Genomic DNA, 20,961 nt, shown 5'->3' with positions numbered 1-20,961 from the left:
CTGAATTACTTCCTGCCTTCTCAGAAGCTGTGCCACTAGAGAACACCATTCTTTATAGATATCAACATCTCCTTTACTCCTTTACTAGTGCTTCCCATCAGACTTTCACATGCTCAGTCTCTCCTTCAATCTTCTCTTTCCCTCTAATTACTGCCCACTCCCCATTCTAGCTTCACAACCAACCACCTCAAAAAAGTGGTCTATATTTGGTCTTCATCTCCCATTCCCTTCCAATTACTAGATTAGGGAGACAGTCCAGTATAAGCACCAGAAGCCAGAGACGCTGCATTCCAGTCAAGGTTCTAAATTATCTGCAGCCATAGCAAATGGCCAGGCATGGACCTGACTCAAGGACTGATTCACAGGCTGGGCTAAGCAAGTCAGATTCATTCTCTTTTCCAGGAGTTGAAACACACACAGAGGGAAGGACCATCAGCTGTGGACTATGGAAGAAAAGGCCCTCACAGCATTACTATAATGGACTATCTACAAACTATACACAAAAGCCACGAGAATAGAGAGAGAAGAATGGAATGCAGCAGAGAATCACAAGGGTAATCAAACAGGCCCCAGGAGGGAAATACACAGAAAAATCATCTTGGTTCTTAACTACATTGCAGTTCCAGCTACTGGGAAACCCAGGAGCCTCATTATAGTCTTCAATTAACCCCATTCCCTCTTTCCAGGTAATAATTTCAGTTGGATTTCTATTATATGCAGGCATGGAACAGAAAAGCCTTAAAGGGAACAGACTAGGTGAGTTGTCCAAGACAATTTGGGAAGGAAATAAAGCAGTTAGAATTAAGATTCACCACTGTTAAGTTTCCAGTTAGAGATCAGACCTAACAACCATTTCAAAGAACCATCAAGCTAATTATGCCAATTAGTTTCTCTGCTTCAAGTAAATGTATCCAATTAGATATACTTACTAGTAGTTTAGCTTGTTCTGGGAGAGTGATTTGTTCCCTTTTTCCATCTGGATACCGCAACATCAGCTGTGCTTTTGGTCCTAAAGGAAAGGTTAAGAAAATACAGGAGCTTAAAATAGAAGACTAAACAAATAAATAAACCCCTTCAAGTTTTAAGTAAAGGACGTCTAAAATGTAACCCACCATTTACATCTATGCCCTCCACCACTCCATCGGATTTTTCAGGTGACATTTCCAATATTTCTGAATCCACGGATGGTAACCCTTGGTGATTTGTGGCTGTTCCAGGCTCAGTTCTGGCAGGGGGCTCAGTCAGTGACCTTCTGTTCTCCTCTTTTCTATGCCCCAAATCTTTATGGGGAGACTTTCTAGACTTGGCAAGATTCTCTATGTCCTCCTCTTCATCAGAGCCACACACAGATATGAACTCCTCACTGCCAGAAAAAAGTTCAGATTCAGATTCTTCATCTGAGCGGCTATCCTGTTTTGTCTGTGTGGAATCAAAATGTGTCTCTTGCAAGGAGGCTCTGATGGCAGCTTCTAGTTGGCTGTCTTCACTTGCATCTATAAGGCTCTCCTGCAAGATGCAGTTATAAAACATGGATAGAAAGAAAAAGGAAAGAGTTAAACCAAAAACTAATCAAGTCAAACAGGGCATAAGAAATGTAATAGCTTGCCATTATTATTTTCTTCTAGAGGCTATCTTTTCTACTAAATGTTAAGCTATTTGAGGGCAACAACTCTGTCTTACAGAGCGTAGTTGGAATGGAATTTTAAAAACAAAAATAAAACTTTCATACATACTACCTGGCACAGTGACTACAAGCACAGCATTTTTTGTTTTGGAATCAAGGTGAATAAAATCAAGAAAACAATTTATCAGAGTTCCCATAGTGGTGCAGAGGAAATGAATCTGACTAGTAACCATGAGGTTGTGGGTTCAATCCCTGGCCTCACTCGGTGGGTTAAGGATCTGGCATTGCTATGAGCTGTGGTGTGGGTCACAGACGTGGCTCGGATCTGGCATGGCTGTGGCTGTTGCGTAGGCCGGCAGCTACAGCTTCGATTAGACCCCTAGCCTGGGAACCTCTATATGCCACAGGTGCGGCCCTCAAAAGACAAAAAGACCAAAAAAAAAAAAAAAAAAAAAAGAAAACAATTTATTCCCTATCCAGAAAAAGACAAGAACTAGGTTTTAAATTTAAAGCCCAAACATTAGCCTTTAAAATGACTAAACACACAAGTTCCCATCGTGGCACAGTGGAAACAAATTCAACTAGGAACCATCTCAATCTCTGGCCTCGATCAGTGGGTTAAGGATCTGGTGTTGCTGTGAGCTGTGGTGCAGGTTGCAGGCGCAGCTCAGATCCTGCATTACTGTGGCTGTGTTGTAGGCCAGCAGCTGCAGCTTTGATTTGACCCCTAGCCTGGGAACCTCCATATGCAGCGAGTGTGGCCCTAAAAAGCAAAAAATAAAAAAATAAAAATGACTAAACACAGAGAAAGATATCACTGTGTACTTCAACTAGCACTGCTTTGGTACATGGAAGACTATCAATAAATAATTCAGTAACGATCATTTTGCAAAAAAATCTAACAGATCTTTAACATTCAAAACAAAACAAAATACCACATAATAAACAGGGAAAAAACAACTGTATTTTCCCAAGCTTAATTTCAATGAAGGTTTTCATTGTGATCATGAGAAAAGCAAATTTCAGTAGTTTTCCCCCTGGAAAAGTTCTAATATCAAGATTTCACTAAACTTGGAGTTCCCATCATGGCTCAGCAGAAAGGAATCTAACTAGCATCCATGAGGATGCACGTCTGATCCCTGGCCTTGTTCAGAGGATTAATGATCCAGTGTTGCCGCAAGCTGTGGTGTAGGTCGCTGATGAGACTTGGATCTTGTGTTGCCATGGCTATGGTGTAGTGCGGCAGTTACTAGCCTGGGAACCTCCATATGCCAAGGGTGCAGCCCTAAAAAAAGACAAAAAAAAAAAAAAGATTTCATTAAACTTATCAAGTCACAAAGTATGGACTACTTGAGTGGAACTTATTGAGATCCTAACCTGAACTGTACAAAGAAATGTTTTATGACAGCCAAAAGTTGAATACTAGATATCTTATGACATAAAGGAATGACTGCTAATTTTTAAAGGGTGTGTTAATGGTACTATGATTGTTTTTAAAAAATAAAAAGAACATTTGTCTTTTACAGATACATGCCAAAGTATTAATGAATGAAACAATGATTTCTGAGATTTGCTTCAAAATAATGTGCAAAGGATAGGGTATTGCTGAAATAAGATGTGGCACATATTGTTAACTACTAAAATTAGTTAATGGATACACAGAGGCTGAATAAATTCATTCTACTTTAAAATTTTCCACAATAAAAAGTTTAAAAATGTATGGGTTGCTAATAAAAAGACTGAAGGAACCTCAATTTGGCTTTCCTATTTGCCGATAACATAGCAAATTTTTTAAAAAAAGTTTTTTAGGAGTTCCCGTCATGGCGCAGTGGTTAACGAATCCGACTAAGAACCATGAGGTTGCGGGTTCGATCCCTGCCCTTGCTCAGTGGGTTAACGATCCGGCGTTGCCGTGAGCTGTGGTGTAGGTCGCAGACGCGGCTCGGATCCCGAGTTGCTGTGGCTCTGGCGTAGGCCAATGGCTACAGCTCCGATTCGACCCCTAGCCTGGCAACATCCACATGCCGTGGGAGCGGCCCAAGAAATGGCAAAAAGACAAAAAATAAAAAAAATTTTAAAAATTTAAAAATTTTTTTAAAGAAACTCAAGGCTAAACAACACTGGGGGAAAAAAAAAACACTCAAGTAGACCTGCCCATGTGACTTGCAATGGCTTAGGTGAACTGTAGGTTTATAACAATGTGTTTGATTTTAAAGATTGCTGCCATGGCAGACACTGCTGTTGGCTTCCTATCCAACACGTATTCTCCTCTGATTCCTTACTTACAGAATCATAGTTATGTCTAGAAAATGAAATATGTCCCACTAAAAAATTCCATTTACTAAGGTTCCCCTGCAGCTAGAAAAAAAAAATTGTGGTATAGAGCTAAAGCAACACTTATAGAGAGTATGTAACTAAATGCCTATATTAGAAGTCTCAAATTAATGACCAAGTTTTCCATTCAAGTTAAAAAGTACCCACACGGGAAAAAAATTAAACCCAAGCTATCTATGCAGAAGGAAAAAGGGAAAGGACAGAAATCAATCAATGACTTAGAAAACAGAAGAAAATCAATGTAGTCAAAAGTTGGTTTTTAAAAATATCAATAAAATTGATAAACTTCTAGTAGACTGTCAGGGGAAAAAAGCCACAAATTACCAGTTACAGAATTGGGAGAGGGGCCATCCCTACAGATACTACAGTCATTGAAGAAATAAAAAGAAACACAATGGGAGTTTCCGTCGTGGCTCAGTGGTTAATGAATCCGACTAGGAACCATGAGGTTGTGAGTTCAATCCCTGGCCTCACTCAGTGGGTTAAGGATCCGGCGTTGCCGTGAGCTGTGGTGTGGGTCACAGACGTGGCTTGGATCTGGTGTTGCTGGGGCTCTGGCATAGGCCAGTGGCTACAGCTCCAATTAGACCCCTAGCCTGGGAACCTCCATATACTGCAAGTGAGGCCCTAGAAAAGAAGAAACACAACTAACAACTTTACATCAATATACTTGACTGTTTAGGTAAAATGGACAAATCCCTAGAAAGACACAACCTACTAAAGCTCATTAAAAAAGAATAGAGGATCTCCCTCATGGTGCAGCAGGTTAAGGATCCGGGGTCGTGACTGTTATGGGTCTGGCTGTTGCTGTGGCACATGTTTGATCCCTGGCCTGGGAACTTCCACATGTGGTGGGCATGGCCAAAAAAAAAAGAAATAGATACCAGAATAATCCTAGGAAATTGAATTTGTAGTTTAAAACTTTCCATAATGAAAACTCTATGCCCACATGGCTTCAATGGTAAATGTCATCAAATATTAAGGAAGAAATAATACCAATTCCACACAAACTATTCCAGAAAACCAAAGAGGAAGAAATACTTTCCAATTCATTGTAAAGACAACATTAACCCCTAAACCAGACAAAGATATTAAAAGGAAAACAAAAGACAAAAAAACAAACAAACATATATATATATACAAACATCAATAACCCTCTAAACATAGACATAAGCATTCTTGAGAGGATTTTAATAAATCAAACTCAACAATATATAAAAAAGCAACACATCATAACCAAGTAGGTTTCAACCCAGGAATGGGCTAAACATTAGAAACATTAACATTAGAAAACCAACCAATGGAATTCACTAAAAAAAAATTCCAAACTATCGTCTCAATAAACGTAAAAAATCAGATGACAAAATCCCCTCATAAAAACTCCACAAACGAGGAATAAAAGAAACTTCTTCAACCTGATAAAGTATATAAGAAACATTTAACTAACATCAAACTTAGTGGTCAATGACTGAATATGTTCACCCCAATGCCAAAAACTAGTAAAGGATGTATAATCTCATTAACTTCTATTTAACTTTGTACTGGAGGTCCTAGCTGAGCAAAAGAAAGAAAAGGAATAGTTTGCTTAGAAATAGCATATTACAAAATTTAAATACAGAAATAATCTTTGGCTGGGACAGAGAGCCTGGCCTTTAAGCTACGTAATCAGCAATAATACCCAACTATCCCATGAGAGTTGTTCTAGCAAAAATACCATTTTCACTGCTGCTGAGACCTGGATTCCAAAAGTCCAAGCAGTGCTGCCCCATAGAGGTGGATTTCTCTGTCACCAAGCTTGCCAGGTCAGTCCTCCTGCTCAATGCTATGTATTCACATTGTTCACTTTTTTTTTTTTTAGGGCCGCAACTGTGGCGTATGAAAGTTCCCAAGCAGAGCTACAGCTGCTGGCCTACATTTCAGCCACAGCAACACCAGATCTGAGCCATGTCTGCAACCTATACCACTGCTCACTGCAACGCCAGATTCTTAACCCACTGAGCGAGACCAGGAATTGAACCCATTTCCTCATAGATACTAGTCTGGTTTGTTACCGCTGAGCCACGAGGGGAACTCCCACATTATTTACTTTTAAATCCAGGTCTTAGTTCACATGCCTGACCCTAGCTGCAAGGGAGACTGGAAATGTGAATCTTGTAATTGCACTGAGAAGACAGAATCTGTATGTTGGAAATTATCAAAATATAAGATATTGTACAGCCACAAATTATAACTGTCCATTACTTCATTATTTTTACCATCTTAACCTCAAACATTTTACACAAGACACCTTCTATACTATTACATTTAATTGCCCATGATCACTTCTTAGTCATACTTACTGAACGGGCACATTTTTTGGGGGGACTGCTAGAAAGTCCATCCAGCTGCCCGTGTTCACCCAGAAATCCCGTTACTTGGTCCAAGAAAGAAGATACATCTAACTGGTGCCACTCTACTAGCTTCTGACCTAAAGATTAAAAATCAGCATATATAAATATAATAAAATCATCATTCTTTCTGAACTCTAAGTATTTCTTTCAGCATATACATAATTAAAATTTATTGGGAACACATCCCCACCAATAAGATTAAGTTTCATAGTGTCTTCATAACTTAGCAGATATATTAATTATAACCAACCTAAGAGATCCTCAGCCATCATGATAAAGCAACTACTTTACCTGCTAATATCACTTACTGCCATTTCGGAAAAAGAGATTCACACAGAGCAATACCTATATAAAACTCAATCAATTAACAATAAAGCCAGCTCTACCCTCTGCTTCTCTCTGGTGGGATTATAAGCAGTACCTGAACAATCTTATTATTTTAATGACCTAAAAGAATCCCTTAAAAACGGTAAGATAAACAATTATTCTTTGAATCAACAGAACTGCACAAATATAAATTACCATCTCCAAAAGTTGTTGGAAACAGACTTTCTAAATACACACATCAATAAATGTTTAAATAATTCTAAAGGGCATGAACAAGAACCCTTCAACTAAATTATTATAAACAATTTTGAAAATGGACCCAGTTAAATACTGAAGATCAATTATTTAAGTAAGTGAAAAATAAATGATATATTAAAGGCCATAGATCAAATAAAACTTACCTGTCCGTGGATCCAAGATGGAAACATAGGGGAAATCCCCTAGCTTATAAAACTGTATGTATCTCTGACCCTCTTCACTGTCATGATAAACCTGTTAAATCATTGATTAAAAAAGAAAAAAAAAAGTAAGCTTCCTAAAAAGTACCAACTATATCCTTGTTATATACCAACAGCAATTCATTCTCAAAAACACCTTTGGGAAGTTCCCATCATGGCGCAGTGGAAATGAATCTGACTAGGAACCATGAGGATGCAGGTTCAGTCCCAGGCCTCGCTCAGTGAGTTAAGGATCCAGCACTGCTATGAGCTGTGGTGCAGGCCGGCTCCGATTAGATCCCTAGCCTTGGAACCTCCATATGCTGTGGGTGTGGCCCTAAAAAATAGAAATTAAAAAAAAAAAAAAAAAAAAAAAAAAACCACCTTTGGTTTATGTTAGGATTTCACTCCTACATTAAAGAGAAAATGAAGGTCATCTATTGTGAACTCCTTCCACTTCCTGCTTTCAGTCAGTTCTGAAACTTACACAAACATGGCAGTCCATTCTTTCTCCTTTCCTAGTTCAGAAGAGGTATTCTCTTCCTTTTCAATTTATCTGTCCATTTAAGTCATTCCTGACTCTCAACCACATACACTTTAATAAATCACAATATATTAAGACTATAAACTCAAGTGTTAATATGAGTTAACACAGTGAGTTAGGCAGAGATGCTCCATCAATAGTCACTGAATAGGAGGAGTTCCCACTGTGGCACAATGGGATTGGTGGTGTCATCTCTGCAGCACCAGGACACAGGTTCAATCCCCAGCCTGGCACAGTGGGTTTGTTTTCTTTTTGTCTTTTTGCCTTTTCTAGGGCCGCTTCCCGAAGCATATGGAAGTTCCCAGGCTGGGGGTCCAATTGGAGCTGTAGCCACAGGCCTACACCAGAGCCACAGCAATGCGGGATCCGAGCTGCATCTGCGACCTATACCACAGCTCACAGCAACGCCGGATCCTTAACCCACTGAGCGAGGCCAGGGGTGGAACCTACAACCTCACGGTTCCTAGTCAGATTTGTTAACCACTGCGCCACAACGGGAATTCCAAGGATGCGGTGCTGCTGTAGCTGCACTGAAGGTCACAGCTACAGCTCACATCTGATCCCTGGCCTGGGAACTCTATATCCCATGGGGGGGGGCCAAAAAGAAAAATAATAAATTAATTAAAAAATGAAAAATAAAATACAAATTTTAGGAGCTCCCGCTGTGGTACACCATGACTGGCATCGGCAGCATCTTGGGTTGTATCCCCAGCCCGGCACAGCGGGTTAAGGATCCAGCTTTGGCACAGCTGTGGCTTAGCTCACAGCTGTGGCTTTAGTGCATGGCTGTGGCTCAGATCTGATCCCTGGCCCAGGAGCTCCATATGTGCTGCAGGGCCGCCAAAAAAATAAATAGCATTAATAACGTACCTTGTATTGGTGAAAAAAAATATGTTCATTCGGTTCTTATTTTCTGTAATTTTTCATAAAATAAATAACTAGAACAAGACCATCTACCCTTAGCTTGGAAAAAACCAGAGAGAGTAAAACTAAGTGACAAGTTAAAGACTATCAAACTCAGAGTTCCCATGGTGGCTCAGGAGAAACAAATCTATCATCCATAAGGACACAAGTTCAATCCCTGGCCTTGCTCAGTGGGTTAGGGATCAGGCATTGCCATGAGCTGTGATGTACACTGCAGATGCGGCTTGGATCCTGCGTTACTGTGGCTGTGGTGTAGACCAGAAGCTATCTATAGTTCTGATTCAACCCCTAGCCTGGGAACCTCCATATGCGTCCAGTGTGGTCCTTAAAAAAAAAAAAAAAAAAAAGACTATCAAACTCAGGCAAAAATCCAAGTCTTGCTCAAATATTTTTTGATTACCTCAAGATCTTCTACATCTGCACTATCAATTATAGTAGCCAGAAGAACACATGCTAGTGAAGCATCTGAAATGTGACTAGTCCTAACAGCTGTACTGTGAGTATAAAATACATACCAGATTCTGAAGGCTTAACACCAAAAAAATCAAAACACTTCTTCAATACTTTAATATTAGTTTTATAATAAAGTTTTTTTTCCCTTTTTTCCACTGCACCTGCAACAAGGGAAGTTCCCAGGCCAGGGATTGAATCCAAACTGGAGCTGCAACCTATGCCACAGCTGTGGCAACACTGGATCCTTAATCTACTGTGCAACAGCAGGAACTCTTGGTTTTTAAATATATTAAAATTAACCTCACCTGTTTCTTTTCACTTTTTGTATTTCGTATTTTTTGGCTACACCTGTGGCATGTGGAAATTCCCAGGCCAGGGACTGAACCTGTGCCACAGCAGTGACCTAGGCCACTGAAGTGACAATGCCAGATCTTTAACCCGCTGAGCCACATAGGAACTTCTCATTTGACTTTTTTTTTTTGTCTTTTTTTTGCCATTTCTTGGGCTGCTCCCGTGGCATATGGAGGTTCCCAGGCTAGGGGTCTAATCGGAGCTGTAGCCACCGGCCTATGCCCCAGCCACAGGAATGCAGGATCCGAGCCACGTCTGCAACCTATGCTACAGCTCACGGTAATGCCGGATCCTTAACCCACTGAGCAAGGCCAGGGATCAAACCCGAAACTTCATGGTTCCTAGTTGGATTCGTTAACCACTGAGCCACAACGGGAACTCCCTCATTTGACTTTTTAAGTGTGTCTACTAGAAAATTTTAAATCCATTTTATTTCTACTCAATCAAAATATTCAAAGTCCTCTGAGATATGACTATTAAATGGTTTGCATGGCTTGGTTCTTTTCCTTTTTTCCCTTCTTCCCATCATGGCTGCCCAGCTTTCATGTGACCTTACTATTTCAGCCATTATGGGTAGTTTTACTTTTCCAAATGTCATACTTTAACTCAGTTAATTTTTTTGCCCTAGTTTATAACCCAATTCCTCTTCCCCAACATTCCACACTACCAAAGTAATATATGGAAATATTTTTGATTACTCTCCCCACCTGCCAGAAAATGAAATGTTCCCGGATAATATTCTTCACAGCTTCATTGCTCCATACGTCGCGGTTGAGGCACTGGCATGCAAAGTCTTGCACATTTTGAATGTTTATCATCAGCCACTTATTCTGCATCTGGCCACACTCTTTGGCCTGTAAGAGTAAAGTTACATAATATTTGTTAGAAACAATTTCTACTCAGTAACTTAAATGTTTCAGATTTCAGAAGCTATCCTCTTCTCATATAAATACCAAGGTTTTTTTTTTCCCCCCTCAAGTATAATCTAGTATTTTCAGTGTAAAAAATTAATTACATTTTTTTGTTTATATGTATACAATTATACTGTCCATTTTCAAGCATCTTTCAAATTTAAATGAACTGTTTTCCTTTTATGTACTGTAGTTTGTTATAGTGGCGGGATTTTTATTGCAAATGTAAACACCTTTACCTGAAAAAGATTCCACAAACAAGGTCAACAAGTCACATAATTCTACTGTACTGTCTTTTCTAATTCCTATCCACAAATATACCTTTCCTTTTTCATAGCTGTAACCAGTGTGTATATTAGTTTATGTTGTTTTATTTTCTTCAACATCATTTTGTCAATATTCTGTAATAACCTATATGGGAAAAGACTCCAAAAAATAATCTAAGAAGAAAAAATAGGAGTTCTCGTCATGGCGCAGCAGAAACAAAATCAACTAGGAAGAATGAGATTGTGGGTTTGATCCCTGGCCTCACTCAGTGGGTTAAGGATCTGGTGTTGCCGTGAGCTGTAGTGTAAGCTGCAGATGCAGCTCAGATCTGGCGTTGCTGTGGCTGTGGCGTAGGCCGGCGGCCACAGCTCTGATTCGACCCCTAGCCTGGGAACCTCCATATGCCAAGGGTGTGGCCCTAAAAAAACAAAAAGAAAAAAATACATATATCTGAATCACTTTGCTGTACACCTGAAAGTAACACCACACTGTCAATCAACTATACTCCAATATAAAATAAAAATTAAATTAAGCTGCAAGGATATACTATACAATACAGGGAATACAGCCAATATTTTATAATAACTATTAATGGAGCATAACCTTTAAAAAATGTGAATCACAGAGCTCCCGCTGTGGTACAACAGGATTGTTTGCATCTTGGGAGTGCTGGGATAGGGGTTTGATCCCTAACCCAGCACAGTAGGTGGGTTAAGGATCAGGGTGATGCTGCAGCCTCTTAGGTAGAAGCTGTGGCTTGGATCTGATCCCTGGCCGGGGAGCTCCATATGCCACAGAGTGGCTAAAAAAAAAAAAATTGAAGAAATTTATTTATTTATTTTTGTCTTTTTAGGGTCACACCCAAGACATATGGAACTTCCCAGGATAGGGGTCGAATTGGAGCTGCAGCTGCCAGCCACAGCCACAGCAACACAGGATCCAAGCCGTGTCTGTGACCTATACCACAGCTCACGGTAACGCCAGATCCTTAGCCCACTGAGCAAGGCCAGGAATCAAACCTGTGTCCTCATAGATGCTAGTCAGATTTAGTTCCACTGAGCCATGACAGGAATTCCATGAATATTTAAAAAAAAAAAATTATGAATCACTATGTTGTATACTTGCAACCTTTATAATAAATTATTTTTTAAAATAAATTAAATAATAAATTTTTAAAAAATTAAATAAATTATTAAAAAAAATAAATTAGGAGTCCCCGTCGTGGTGCAGTGGTTAACAAATCCGACTAGGAACCATGAGGCTGCGGGTTCGATCCCTGGCCTTGCTCAGTGGGTTAATGATCCGGCATTGCCATGAGCTGTGGTGTAGGTTGCAAACGCGGCTCAGATCCCACGTTGCTGTGGCTGTGGTGTAGGCTGGCGGCTACAGCTCCAATTAGACCCCTAGCCTGGGAACCTCCACATGCCGTGGGAGGGGCCCAAGAAATGGCAAAAAGAAAGAAAAAAATTAAATAATAAAGAAAAGAAAGCAACCCCCCCAGCATCATTTTCTATACACATTTCCAAATACCATATTCATCTCAATTATTATGCATGTGCTATTTTATAGACTCTTTAATCTTTCAGTAAAAGCTGCTGAGGGTTTCTTCTCTCCGGGTGGTATTTCTAGGAGTGTATTTCAGAATTGAGACTGCAGACCAAAGAATGTTTCAGAATGATCTCCACAAGACTCCCAAATATCAACCACAAATGTGTACTTTTTGCCTCATATTTCCTCATCACCATAAAGACCCAAGAAATAATGATGAACTGGAAAAGAATGGTGGAAAAGCAAATGAGCAAATGCTACCTCAAACCTTTGCATAGAAACAATGAAATGAAAGGCTAGTTTTGAATAATTTTGTCCTATAACAATATTTTTTTCCAAGTAAGTTTGACATGGGAAAATCTGTAAGAATTAATTAACTCAGGTTAATAACAACTGAAGAACATACATCATCTTGGAAGTACTGCAAAATGTAAGACTATCTTCTGTTTTAAGGAGGTTTACATAATTTTACAAAAGCGTTATCCTATTTTTTTTCCCAAAAAAAAATACAAATCCCCCAAAGAAAATAATTTTCTAATATTCGCTACTAATTCCACAGGAGAAAATCCAAGCTCTAAAAAGAAATAGCCCTATATTGAGCCAGAAAGTTTCAAGTAACGGTCAAAAGCTTATTTTCTCAGTATACAAACATAACAAAATAACTCCTTATTTCTAAGAAATAACAGTATTCCACTTATTTCCTTGCCTATAGCAGGTACTTAGATTTAATAAATGGGTGATAAACATGTAATTATGTTGCCTTAACTGAAGAAAATGTATTTGAGAATAAAAAAAAAATTAACACACATTCTAGAGAGAAAGATAACAGAGTATATATCTCTATAAATAGGGTAAATTTACTGTCTTCCCTCCCTAAAACAGTGACCAAAAAAATGTGTAACACTGAAAAATAATAAAAGTCCAGAGCTTAAAAAAAAAAAAAAAGGAAAGTCATTTGCTTTTGTTTTAAAAATTCACTTATTCATACTCATGCTTTCACTAATTCAGATTCATTGATTCAACAAAACATTTATTGGGTATCCACCACATTTCAGGTAAAGTTACAGACGCTGGAATTAATAGCAGTTACCACAACAAAACTCCCTGCCTTCATGAAGCTTACATTTGTTTCTAGTCTTTTTCTCTGGCTAGCTTATAAATTCTTTGATGGTAAAGGACTTTGTATAATTTGTTTACCACAATTTTCCTGTGGCAGAAACTGCTTAAAGGTATCAAATATTCATTTCCCTCTTCTCCTTAGTAAACAGACTCTCCAATTTTCAGCTAAGGCATCTTGTTTTCTAATGTCCTTTGCAACTAGGTGTGGCCAGGTTGCCAGGTTCTGGTCAATAGGATGTGAGAAGTAATATGTACAACTTTAAGGTTGTGTCTTTAAAGGAAAAAGATGTGCCCTTCTCAGCCACTTCCGTGGAAAGCAAACATGGTGGTAAGCCACCTTGAATCATGCAGACTGGGTAAGCAAGCCCTGAGAAATGGCAAAATAAGACAGAAAAAACTGTACTCCTAGTAACTTCATAGGGCAGAACCATCCTAATGGCATGGACTTCTATGCTACTTAAACTACTGTTTGTTTTATTCCTAGTCTCTCTCGCACACAGTTAAATCTGTATCCCAACAAATATAATTCCTACCCCCAGAACAAGGCCTTGCAACAGGAGGTCTCACTAAACATTTACTGCATGAACAAGTGAACTTATCAGTCTCTCATTTGGTAGCATGAGCCAGAATCCTTGAACATGGTCTACCTCTAGTTACATTAAAAAGTCTAGTTCCTAAACCTGTAAAACTGTGGCTGAGATCTATTTCTAATCCAATCCCGTGGGTCTTGCCTGAACAGCCAGAGTATATCCTTCTAATTTTTAATATTCACCTAAGTTTCAATGACTTAATTTTGCATATTACTTCGCTAATTTTTATAAAACTGATATATCATTAGTCATAATGAAACGCCTACTTCTTCTGAGAATACGTCATTTAAAACTTGTAAATGACAAAGTTGAGTATCATCAGTGAAAAAACGAATAGGTTGATGAAAACACTGTTAGCAAAATACAAAGAAAAAAAGGTGACATAAAAAAATGAATCAAACTGCAGATGACAGTATCAAAGAAGATTCATGTTGTCCCTTAATGAACAAGCAGCAGAGTAACTGCTTTTTATGAGCCCCAAGTGACCAAATTAAATCAAGCTCAGAGTCACTTTGTTAAGCCCTAGAGCAACACAGAAACTAATGAAAATAGAAAGCACATCAAAACAAACTCAGATCTTTTTTGTCTTTCATATTGTGCTATTCTCTCTCAATGGTTATATTATCATATCAGAACAGCAGAAAGGATAGGCAGCTGCTATGTTAAAGATTATGAGGGAAAAACGAAGAAAACTGAGGAGACATCTAACCTGACATCTTTGAGCTCATAAAGGAGCACCATGCTCCCTCAATTCTGTACTGTATTTACACGACAAAAAAAAACCCCATTTGGTCAAATCACTGTCATTTGAATTTTGTTACATGTAGCCAAACACTTTAAGGTTTTACAATTCAGAAAACTAAAGAAATAACAAGCTTATTGCTAAATTTCTTATCCTAGATATTTAGTTTAAGCTAGTATATGAGTATGTCAAAGGACAAAAGGAAAAAAAAATCATAATTCACTTCTAAATATGTAGCTACTAACATCACTTTTTTTTGGCCACAACCACAGCATGTAGAAGTTTCTGGGCCAGGGATCAAATCAGTGCCACAGCAGTGACAATGCCAGATCCTTTAACTGCTAGGCCACCAAAGAACTCCCATTTTTGTAGTTACTGTTTGGCCTACTATATCTTAACAGGAAAGATTTACTAAAATTTAAGTGACTTATATCTACAAAAATGCTCTTCTGATTCAAAAGAGCAGTAACATGCTAATTAACACACAAAAGCAAGCTGTTTGAACACTTCAACAGAAGGTTGTTTAAAATCCTAAACTCGGAGTTTCCATCATGGTGCAGTGGTTAACGAATCCGACTAAGAACCATGAGGTTGCGGGTTCGGTCCCTGCCCTTGCTCAGTGGGTTAACGATCCGGTGTTGCCGTGAGCTGTGGTGTAGGTTGCAGACGCGGCTCGGATCCCGCGTTGCTGTGGCTCTGGCGTAGGCCGGTGGCTACAGCTCCAATTCAACCCCTAGCCTGGGAACCTCCATATGCCATGGGAGCGGCCCAAAGAAATATCAAAAAGACCAAAAAAAAAAAAAAAAAAAAATCCTAAACTCATTCATTTAACAAATATTGTGTTTCTATTAAATGCAAGAGACTGGTCCCAAGAATTACCAAGATAAATAGAAACATGGTTCTCCCGTCCGCATTAAGCTTATAATTTAGCAGACAATCAAATACACCTGCTCTGGAAAGCTTTTTTCATTTGTTTGGTTTTTTGGCTTAAGCCAAATTAAAACCAAGAAATGAGGGAGAACATATTCTACAACTATAAAGAAATTCTTTTAAAACACACTGGGGTAGTTCCCATAATGGCTCAGTGGAAATGAATCTGATTAGCATCCATGAGGATGCAGGTTCAATACAGTGTTGCTGTGAGCTGTGGTGGAGGTCACAGACAAGGCTCCGATCTGGAATTGCTGTGGCTGTGGTGTAGGCTGGCTACAGCTCTGACTGGACCCCTAGCCTGGGAACCTCCATATGCTGTAGGTGTTGCCCTAAAAAGACAAAAACAAACAAAAAACACAGCACGCTGGGATCCTCATAGAAACATGGGTAAAAGATACCTTCAAACAGTTCACAAATGGCAATAAACACATGAACACACTATTCTCAATTGAAATATATAAAACTTTTTTTTTTTTTTAGGGCCACTCCCATGGCATATGGAAATTCCCAGGCTAGTGGTCTAACTGGAGCTATAGCTGCCCGGCCTACCCCACAGCCACAGCAACGCCAGATCCAAGCCTCGTCTGTGACTTACACTACAGCTCATGGCAACGCCAGATTGTTAACCCACTGAGTGAGGCCAGGGACTGAACCTGCAACCTCATGGTTCCTAGTCTTTGGATTTATTTCTGCTGCATCACGACAGTAATTCCTGAAATATACAAGCTTTAAAAAGTAAGATTTGGGAGGAGTTCCTGTTGTGGCTCAGTGGTTAACAAATCCGACTAGAAACCACAAGGTTTCGGGTTCAGTTCATGGCCTTGCTCAGTGGGTTAAGGATCCGGCGTTGCCATGAGCTGTGGTGTAGGTGGCAGACGCAGCTTGGATCCCGCATTGCTATGGCTCTGGTGTAGCCTGGTGGCTACAGCTCTGATTCGACCCCCAGCCTGGGAACCTCCATATGCTGCGGGAGTGGCTCTAGAAAAGGCAAAAAGACCAAAAAAAAAAAAAAAAAAAGTAAGATTAGGAGTTCCCGTTGTGGCTCAGTGGTTAACAAATCCGACTAGGAACCATGAGGTTGTGGATTCAATCCCTGACCTCGCTTAGTGGCTTAAGGATCTGGCGTTGCCGTGAGATGTAGTGTAGGTCGAAGACATGGCTCGGATCTGGCGTTGCTGTGGCTCTGGTGTAGGCTGGCGGCTACAGCTCCCATTAGACCCCTAGCCTGGGAACCTCTATATGCTGCCCGAGTGGCCCCAGAAAAGGCAAAAAGACAAAAGAAATAAGTGAATAAATAAAAATAAAAAGTAAGATTTAAAAAAACTATCAGGAGTTCCTGTCATGGCTCAGCAAAAACCAATTTGACTAGTATCCATGAGGATGCAGGTTTGATCCCTGGCCTTGCTCAGTGGGTTAGGAATCCAGCATTGCCATGAGCTGTGGCATAGGTCACAAATGTGGCTCGGATCTGGTGTTGCTGTGGCTGTGGTGTAGGCCAGCAGCTACCGCTCCGACGATTTGACCTCTAGCCTGGAACCCTTCATGTGCCACAAGTGCAGCCTTAAAAAGACCAAAAAAAAAAAAAAAAAAAAAGAACACCAAGAAAAACTATCAAAGGAGTTCCTGCTGTGGTGCAGTGGGTTAAGAATCCAACTGAAGTGGTCACTACAGACATGTGAGTTACATTCCTGGCACAGGGTAGTGAGTTAAAGGATCCAGTGTTGCCACAGCTGAGACATAGGTCATAGCTGTGACTCAGATTCAATCCCTGGTCCAGGAACTTCCATATGCCATAAGTTCTGCCATAAAAAGAAAAAAAAGAAACGCCTATCAAAATGGTAGATTCTTTAAAAGTATTACAAGGCATAATAAAATGATTTTATTATTCAACCTCATATACTTTTGATAGAAATATAAATCAGTGAGTCCTTCTAGGTAGTCATACTTACTAAGATGCCAATCTCTTATATGCTGAAAACTGTTTTTAGCTCTTAGAAAAAAAAATGCCACTGAAAATGCAAAAGGATCCATAGCTCAGGCTTAGATTTCCAACAACTTACTGTTTCAAAGCTGCCTTTATGCATCAAATCAATGGGTGGCCGGAACAGATCTGCAAGGGTAGTTAGTTTCTTATCTATTGCTCCTCCATTTCTTAATTCCTGTTCTTGCCGAACTGCAACACAGGAAGATGTTAAAGTTTCAATAAGTCATAAAATAAAAGTCATGAATCTTGAAACAAAAAATTAAATAGTACCAACTGCAAGAACTAACGAACAATGTGCCTCAAATACAAATATCTAAGTCTGATTCTAAAAAAAAAAACCACAAAGTGAGGTGGGGAGGGAATCTTAGGACTTGGTGTTCTCTATCAAAGGTAAGGATACAGGCAGAAATTACAGAAGAGTCACTCAAAATATTTCCTTCACATACTCAAAACTAACTTGACTGGTACAGCCACTATGGAGAACAGTTTGGAGATACCTTAGAAATCTATACATAGAACTTCCATATGACCCTACAATCCCACTCTTGGGCATATATCCGGACAAAACTCTACTTAAAAGAGACACATGCACCCGCATGTTCATTGCAGCACTATTCACAATAGCCAGGACATGGAAACAACCCCAATGTCCATCAACAGAGGATTGGATTAGGAAGATGTGGTATATATACACAATGGAATACTACTCAGCCATAAAAAAGAATGACATAATGCCATTTGCAGCAACATGGATGGAACCAGAGAATCTCATACTGAGTGAAATGAGCCAGAAAGACAAAGACAAATACCATATGATATCACTTATAACTGGAATCTAATATCCAGCACAAATGAACATCTCCTCAGAAAAGAAAATCATGGACTTAGAGGAAAGACTTGCGGCTGCCTGATGGGAGAGGGAGGGAGTGGGAGGGATCGGGAGCTTGGGCTTATCAGACACAACTTAGAATAGATATACAAGGAGATCCTGCTGAATAGCATTGAGAACTTTGTCTAGATACTCATGTTGCAACAGAACAAAGGGTGGGGGAAAAAAAAATGTAATTGTAATGTATACATGTAAGGATAACTTGATCCCCTTGCTGTACAGTGGGAAAATAAAATAAAAAAACAAAAAAAAAACTAACTTTAGCAGAGGAGAAAATGTTCATCTCCATTTATCTAGTTCTGAAAGTCATCCTAATTTATCTGTTTTTTCTAGCTACATTCCCAATCTTTAAAAACTCTTTGTCACTTTCTTCTGGAAGGGCCCAGGATTCCCTGGATGACCTGAGTCAGTCTAGATTCCGCTTCAACTCTCTCAAGTTACAGGACCTATCTGTGCTTCAATGAGCTCATTATAAATCAATCAAAAATATCAAGTGTGATCCAAGAGTTTCTCATATATTCTCTAAAAGTAACTGTCCTTTTCTTTAGGATTCCATTGCTAAATCAGTACTAAATCCACTAAAAGTAGAAGGCCAAGATTCTTATTCAAACTTATTCCACAGAAAGATATAAACCTATTCAAAACTACTGTAGCCAAAATTTTAACAGTGGCTGCTTTGGGTAGTGCAGCTTTTTCAACCCCCCACAATAATCATTTTCATTGTGGTTATTCCTTTAATTGACATTATCAGGATCTGGAGGAAAATCAGTTTTTTACTTCATTACAGGCATTATTTAAGTGCTCATTCAGAAATCCACTGAGTTTGTAAATTATCAGATTTCTCACATTATATCCATCTCTCTTATTTTTCTATAACCGAGTAGATTAGAATTTGGAACAAGTCAGTTCAAGGGGGAGTTAATAACAATCACAGACTGAATTTATAATTTCGCTTTTTTTTTCCCTGCTGCCCTCGAAGCATACAGAGGTTTCCCGGGGGCAAGGACTGAACCTGTATCACAGATGCAACCCTGACAATCCTGACAATGCCAGATCCTTAACCTGCTGAACCTCCAGGGAATTCCCATAATTTCACTTTTTAAATAAGATGGATCCTCGAAGATATCAGGCCTAATATTAATCATCTTTTTAAGAAAAAATTATATAAAACTAGGATCTTGACCCAAAGGGAACTGTATAATTGCTTTTCTACCTTGTGGTTTTTATCTGTGGGAGAGAGGACAGGGAGAAAGGTAAGGAAGGGGGGAAAGGCCAGAAGGAAAGAGGAAAAGAGAGACGATATACCGGTCCATAGATACTCACTAGTTTCAGTTTGAAAATCCCGGAAACCATCAAATATTGAACGTGCAGGTCGCCGTCTTTTAGGAGCTTTAGGAGGAAAAAACAGAAACGAAACAAAAATTTAAACAATTAATTCTTTAACAATTCTAAAAACTTCCTTATCTACAAGAATTTAAGACACTCAGATTTATAATGGTGCCCTCCTTCAAAATTAAAATATTTTTAGGAGTTCCCGTCATGGCTCACTGGTTAATGAATCCAACTAGAAACCATGAGGGTGCAGGTTCGATCCCTGGCCTTGCTCAGTGGGTTAAGGATCTGGCATTGCCATGAACTGTGGTGTAGGTTGCAGACTTGGTTCAGATCCCATGTTGCTGTGGCTCTCCTGTAGGCTGGCAGCCACAGCTCTGATTTGATCCCTAGCCTAGAAACCTCCATATGCCGTGGGTGCGGCACTAAAAAGACTAAATAAATAAATAAATTAATTAATTAATTAAATATTTTAAAATTTTTCAAGTCATTCATATATAACTAACTCAACCATTTTTATCCCTACCATTTGCTGCAAATACTTAATTTGGGTTAGCCTAAGGAATCTGACTACCCTTTAGTATAATAACTGAGTAAATTCCTTTTTTTTTTTTTAAGAGTAATTTTATTTATTTATTTTTTTGCTGTTTAGGGCAGCACCTATGGAATATGGAATTTCCCAGGCTAGGGTTTCATTTGGAGCTTCAGCTACCAGCCTACACCAAAGCCACAACAAAATAGGATGTAGGCCGACTCTCAAACTACATCACAGTTCACAGCAATGCCGGATCCTTAACCCACTGATAGAGGACAGGAATCAACCCACTTCCTCATGGATATTAGTCGGATTTATTTTTGCTGCACCACCTCAGGAACTCCACACATGAGTAAAATTCTAAACCATAAAACTTCAGAACAACTTCTTAGTAGGTGGATGCACATGTAGAATCATAAACATCAAAAAATATTTTTAATTTCTGAAGAAAAATGGGAGTTCCCTTTGCATTGCAGAAGAAACAAATCCAGCTAGGAACCATAAGGCTGAGGGTTCAATCCCTGGCCTAATTCAGTGGGTGATGTAGATGTAGGTCACAGATGTGACTTGGATCTGGTGCTGTTGTGGCTGTGGTATAGGCCAGCAGCTGTAGCTCCAATTCGACCCCTAGCCTGGGAACCTCCATATGCCTCAGGCAGAGCCCTAAAAAGCAAAAAAAAAAAAAAAAAAAAAACAAAAAAAGAGCAGTTTCTGTCATGGCTCAGTA

General features: G+C 39.3%; 1 protein-coding gene across 3 annotated transcripts in view; it reads right to left on the bottom strand.

Moving 5' to 3' along the window:
• Window positions 1–20,961, bottom strand: part of UBXN7 (UBX domain protein 7) — a 63,775-nt gene that overhangs the window by 9,048 nt on the left and 33,766 nt on the right. Inside the window, exons 4-11 of one of the 3 annotated variants that reach the window (XR_014824619.1) lie at window positions 19,691–19,756; window positions 17,555–17,667; window positions 10,092–10,238; window positions 7,077–7,167; window positions 6,223–6,425; window positions 2,357–4,562; window positions 1,113–2,008; window positions 930–1,009 (exon numbers count right to left, since the gene is read on the bottom strand). Coding sequence is in view for 2 of the 3 variants with exons in the window: in XM_021070161.2 (XP_020925820.1) it covers window positions 930–1,009; window positions 1,113–1,506; window positions 6,298–6,425; window positions 7,077–7,167; window positions 10,092–10,238; window positions 17,555–17,667; window positions 19,691–19,756 (1,019 nt within the window). In the remaining variant the exon portion in view is untranslated. Of the gene's footprint in view, window positions 1–929; window positions 1,010–1,112; window positions 2,009–2,356; window positions 4,563–6,222; window positions 6,426–7,076; window positions 7,168–10,091; window positions 11,582–16,920; window positions 17,668–19,690; window positions 19,757–20,961 lie in introns of all 3 variants that reach the window. The other 2 variants (XM_084990887.1, XM_021070161.2) reach the window with 2 other exon arrangements.

The sequence above is a fragment of the Sus scrofa genome, chromosome 13 (genome assembly GCF_054392235.1).
Source record: "Sus scrofa isolate SSC_HxYL_T2T_F1_AM1 chromosome 13, Sscrofa_HxYL_maternal_Yorkshire_Landrace_v2.0, whole genome shotgun sequence".
NCBI lineage: Eukaryota > Metazoa > Chordata > Mammalia > Artiodactyla > Suidae > Sus > Sus scrofa.
The sequence above is the reverse complement of the archived record's forward strand: the minus strand, read 5'-3'. Positions and strand labels throughout refer to the sequence as shown.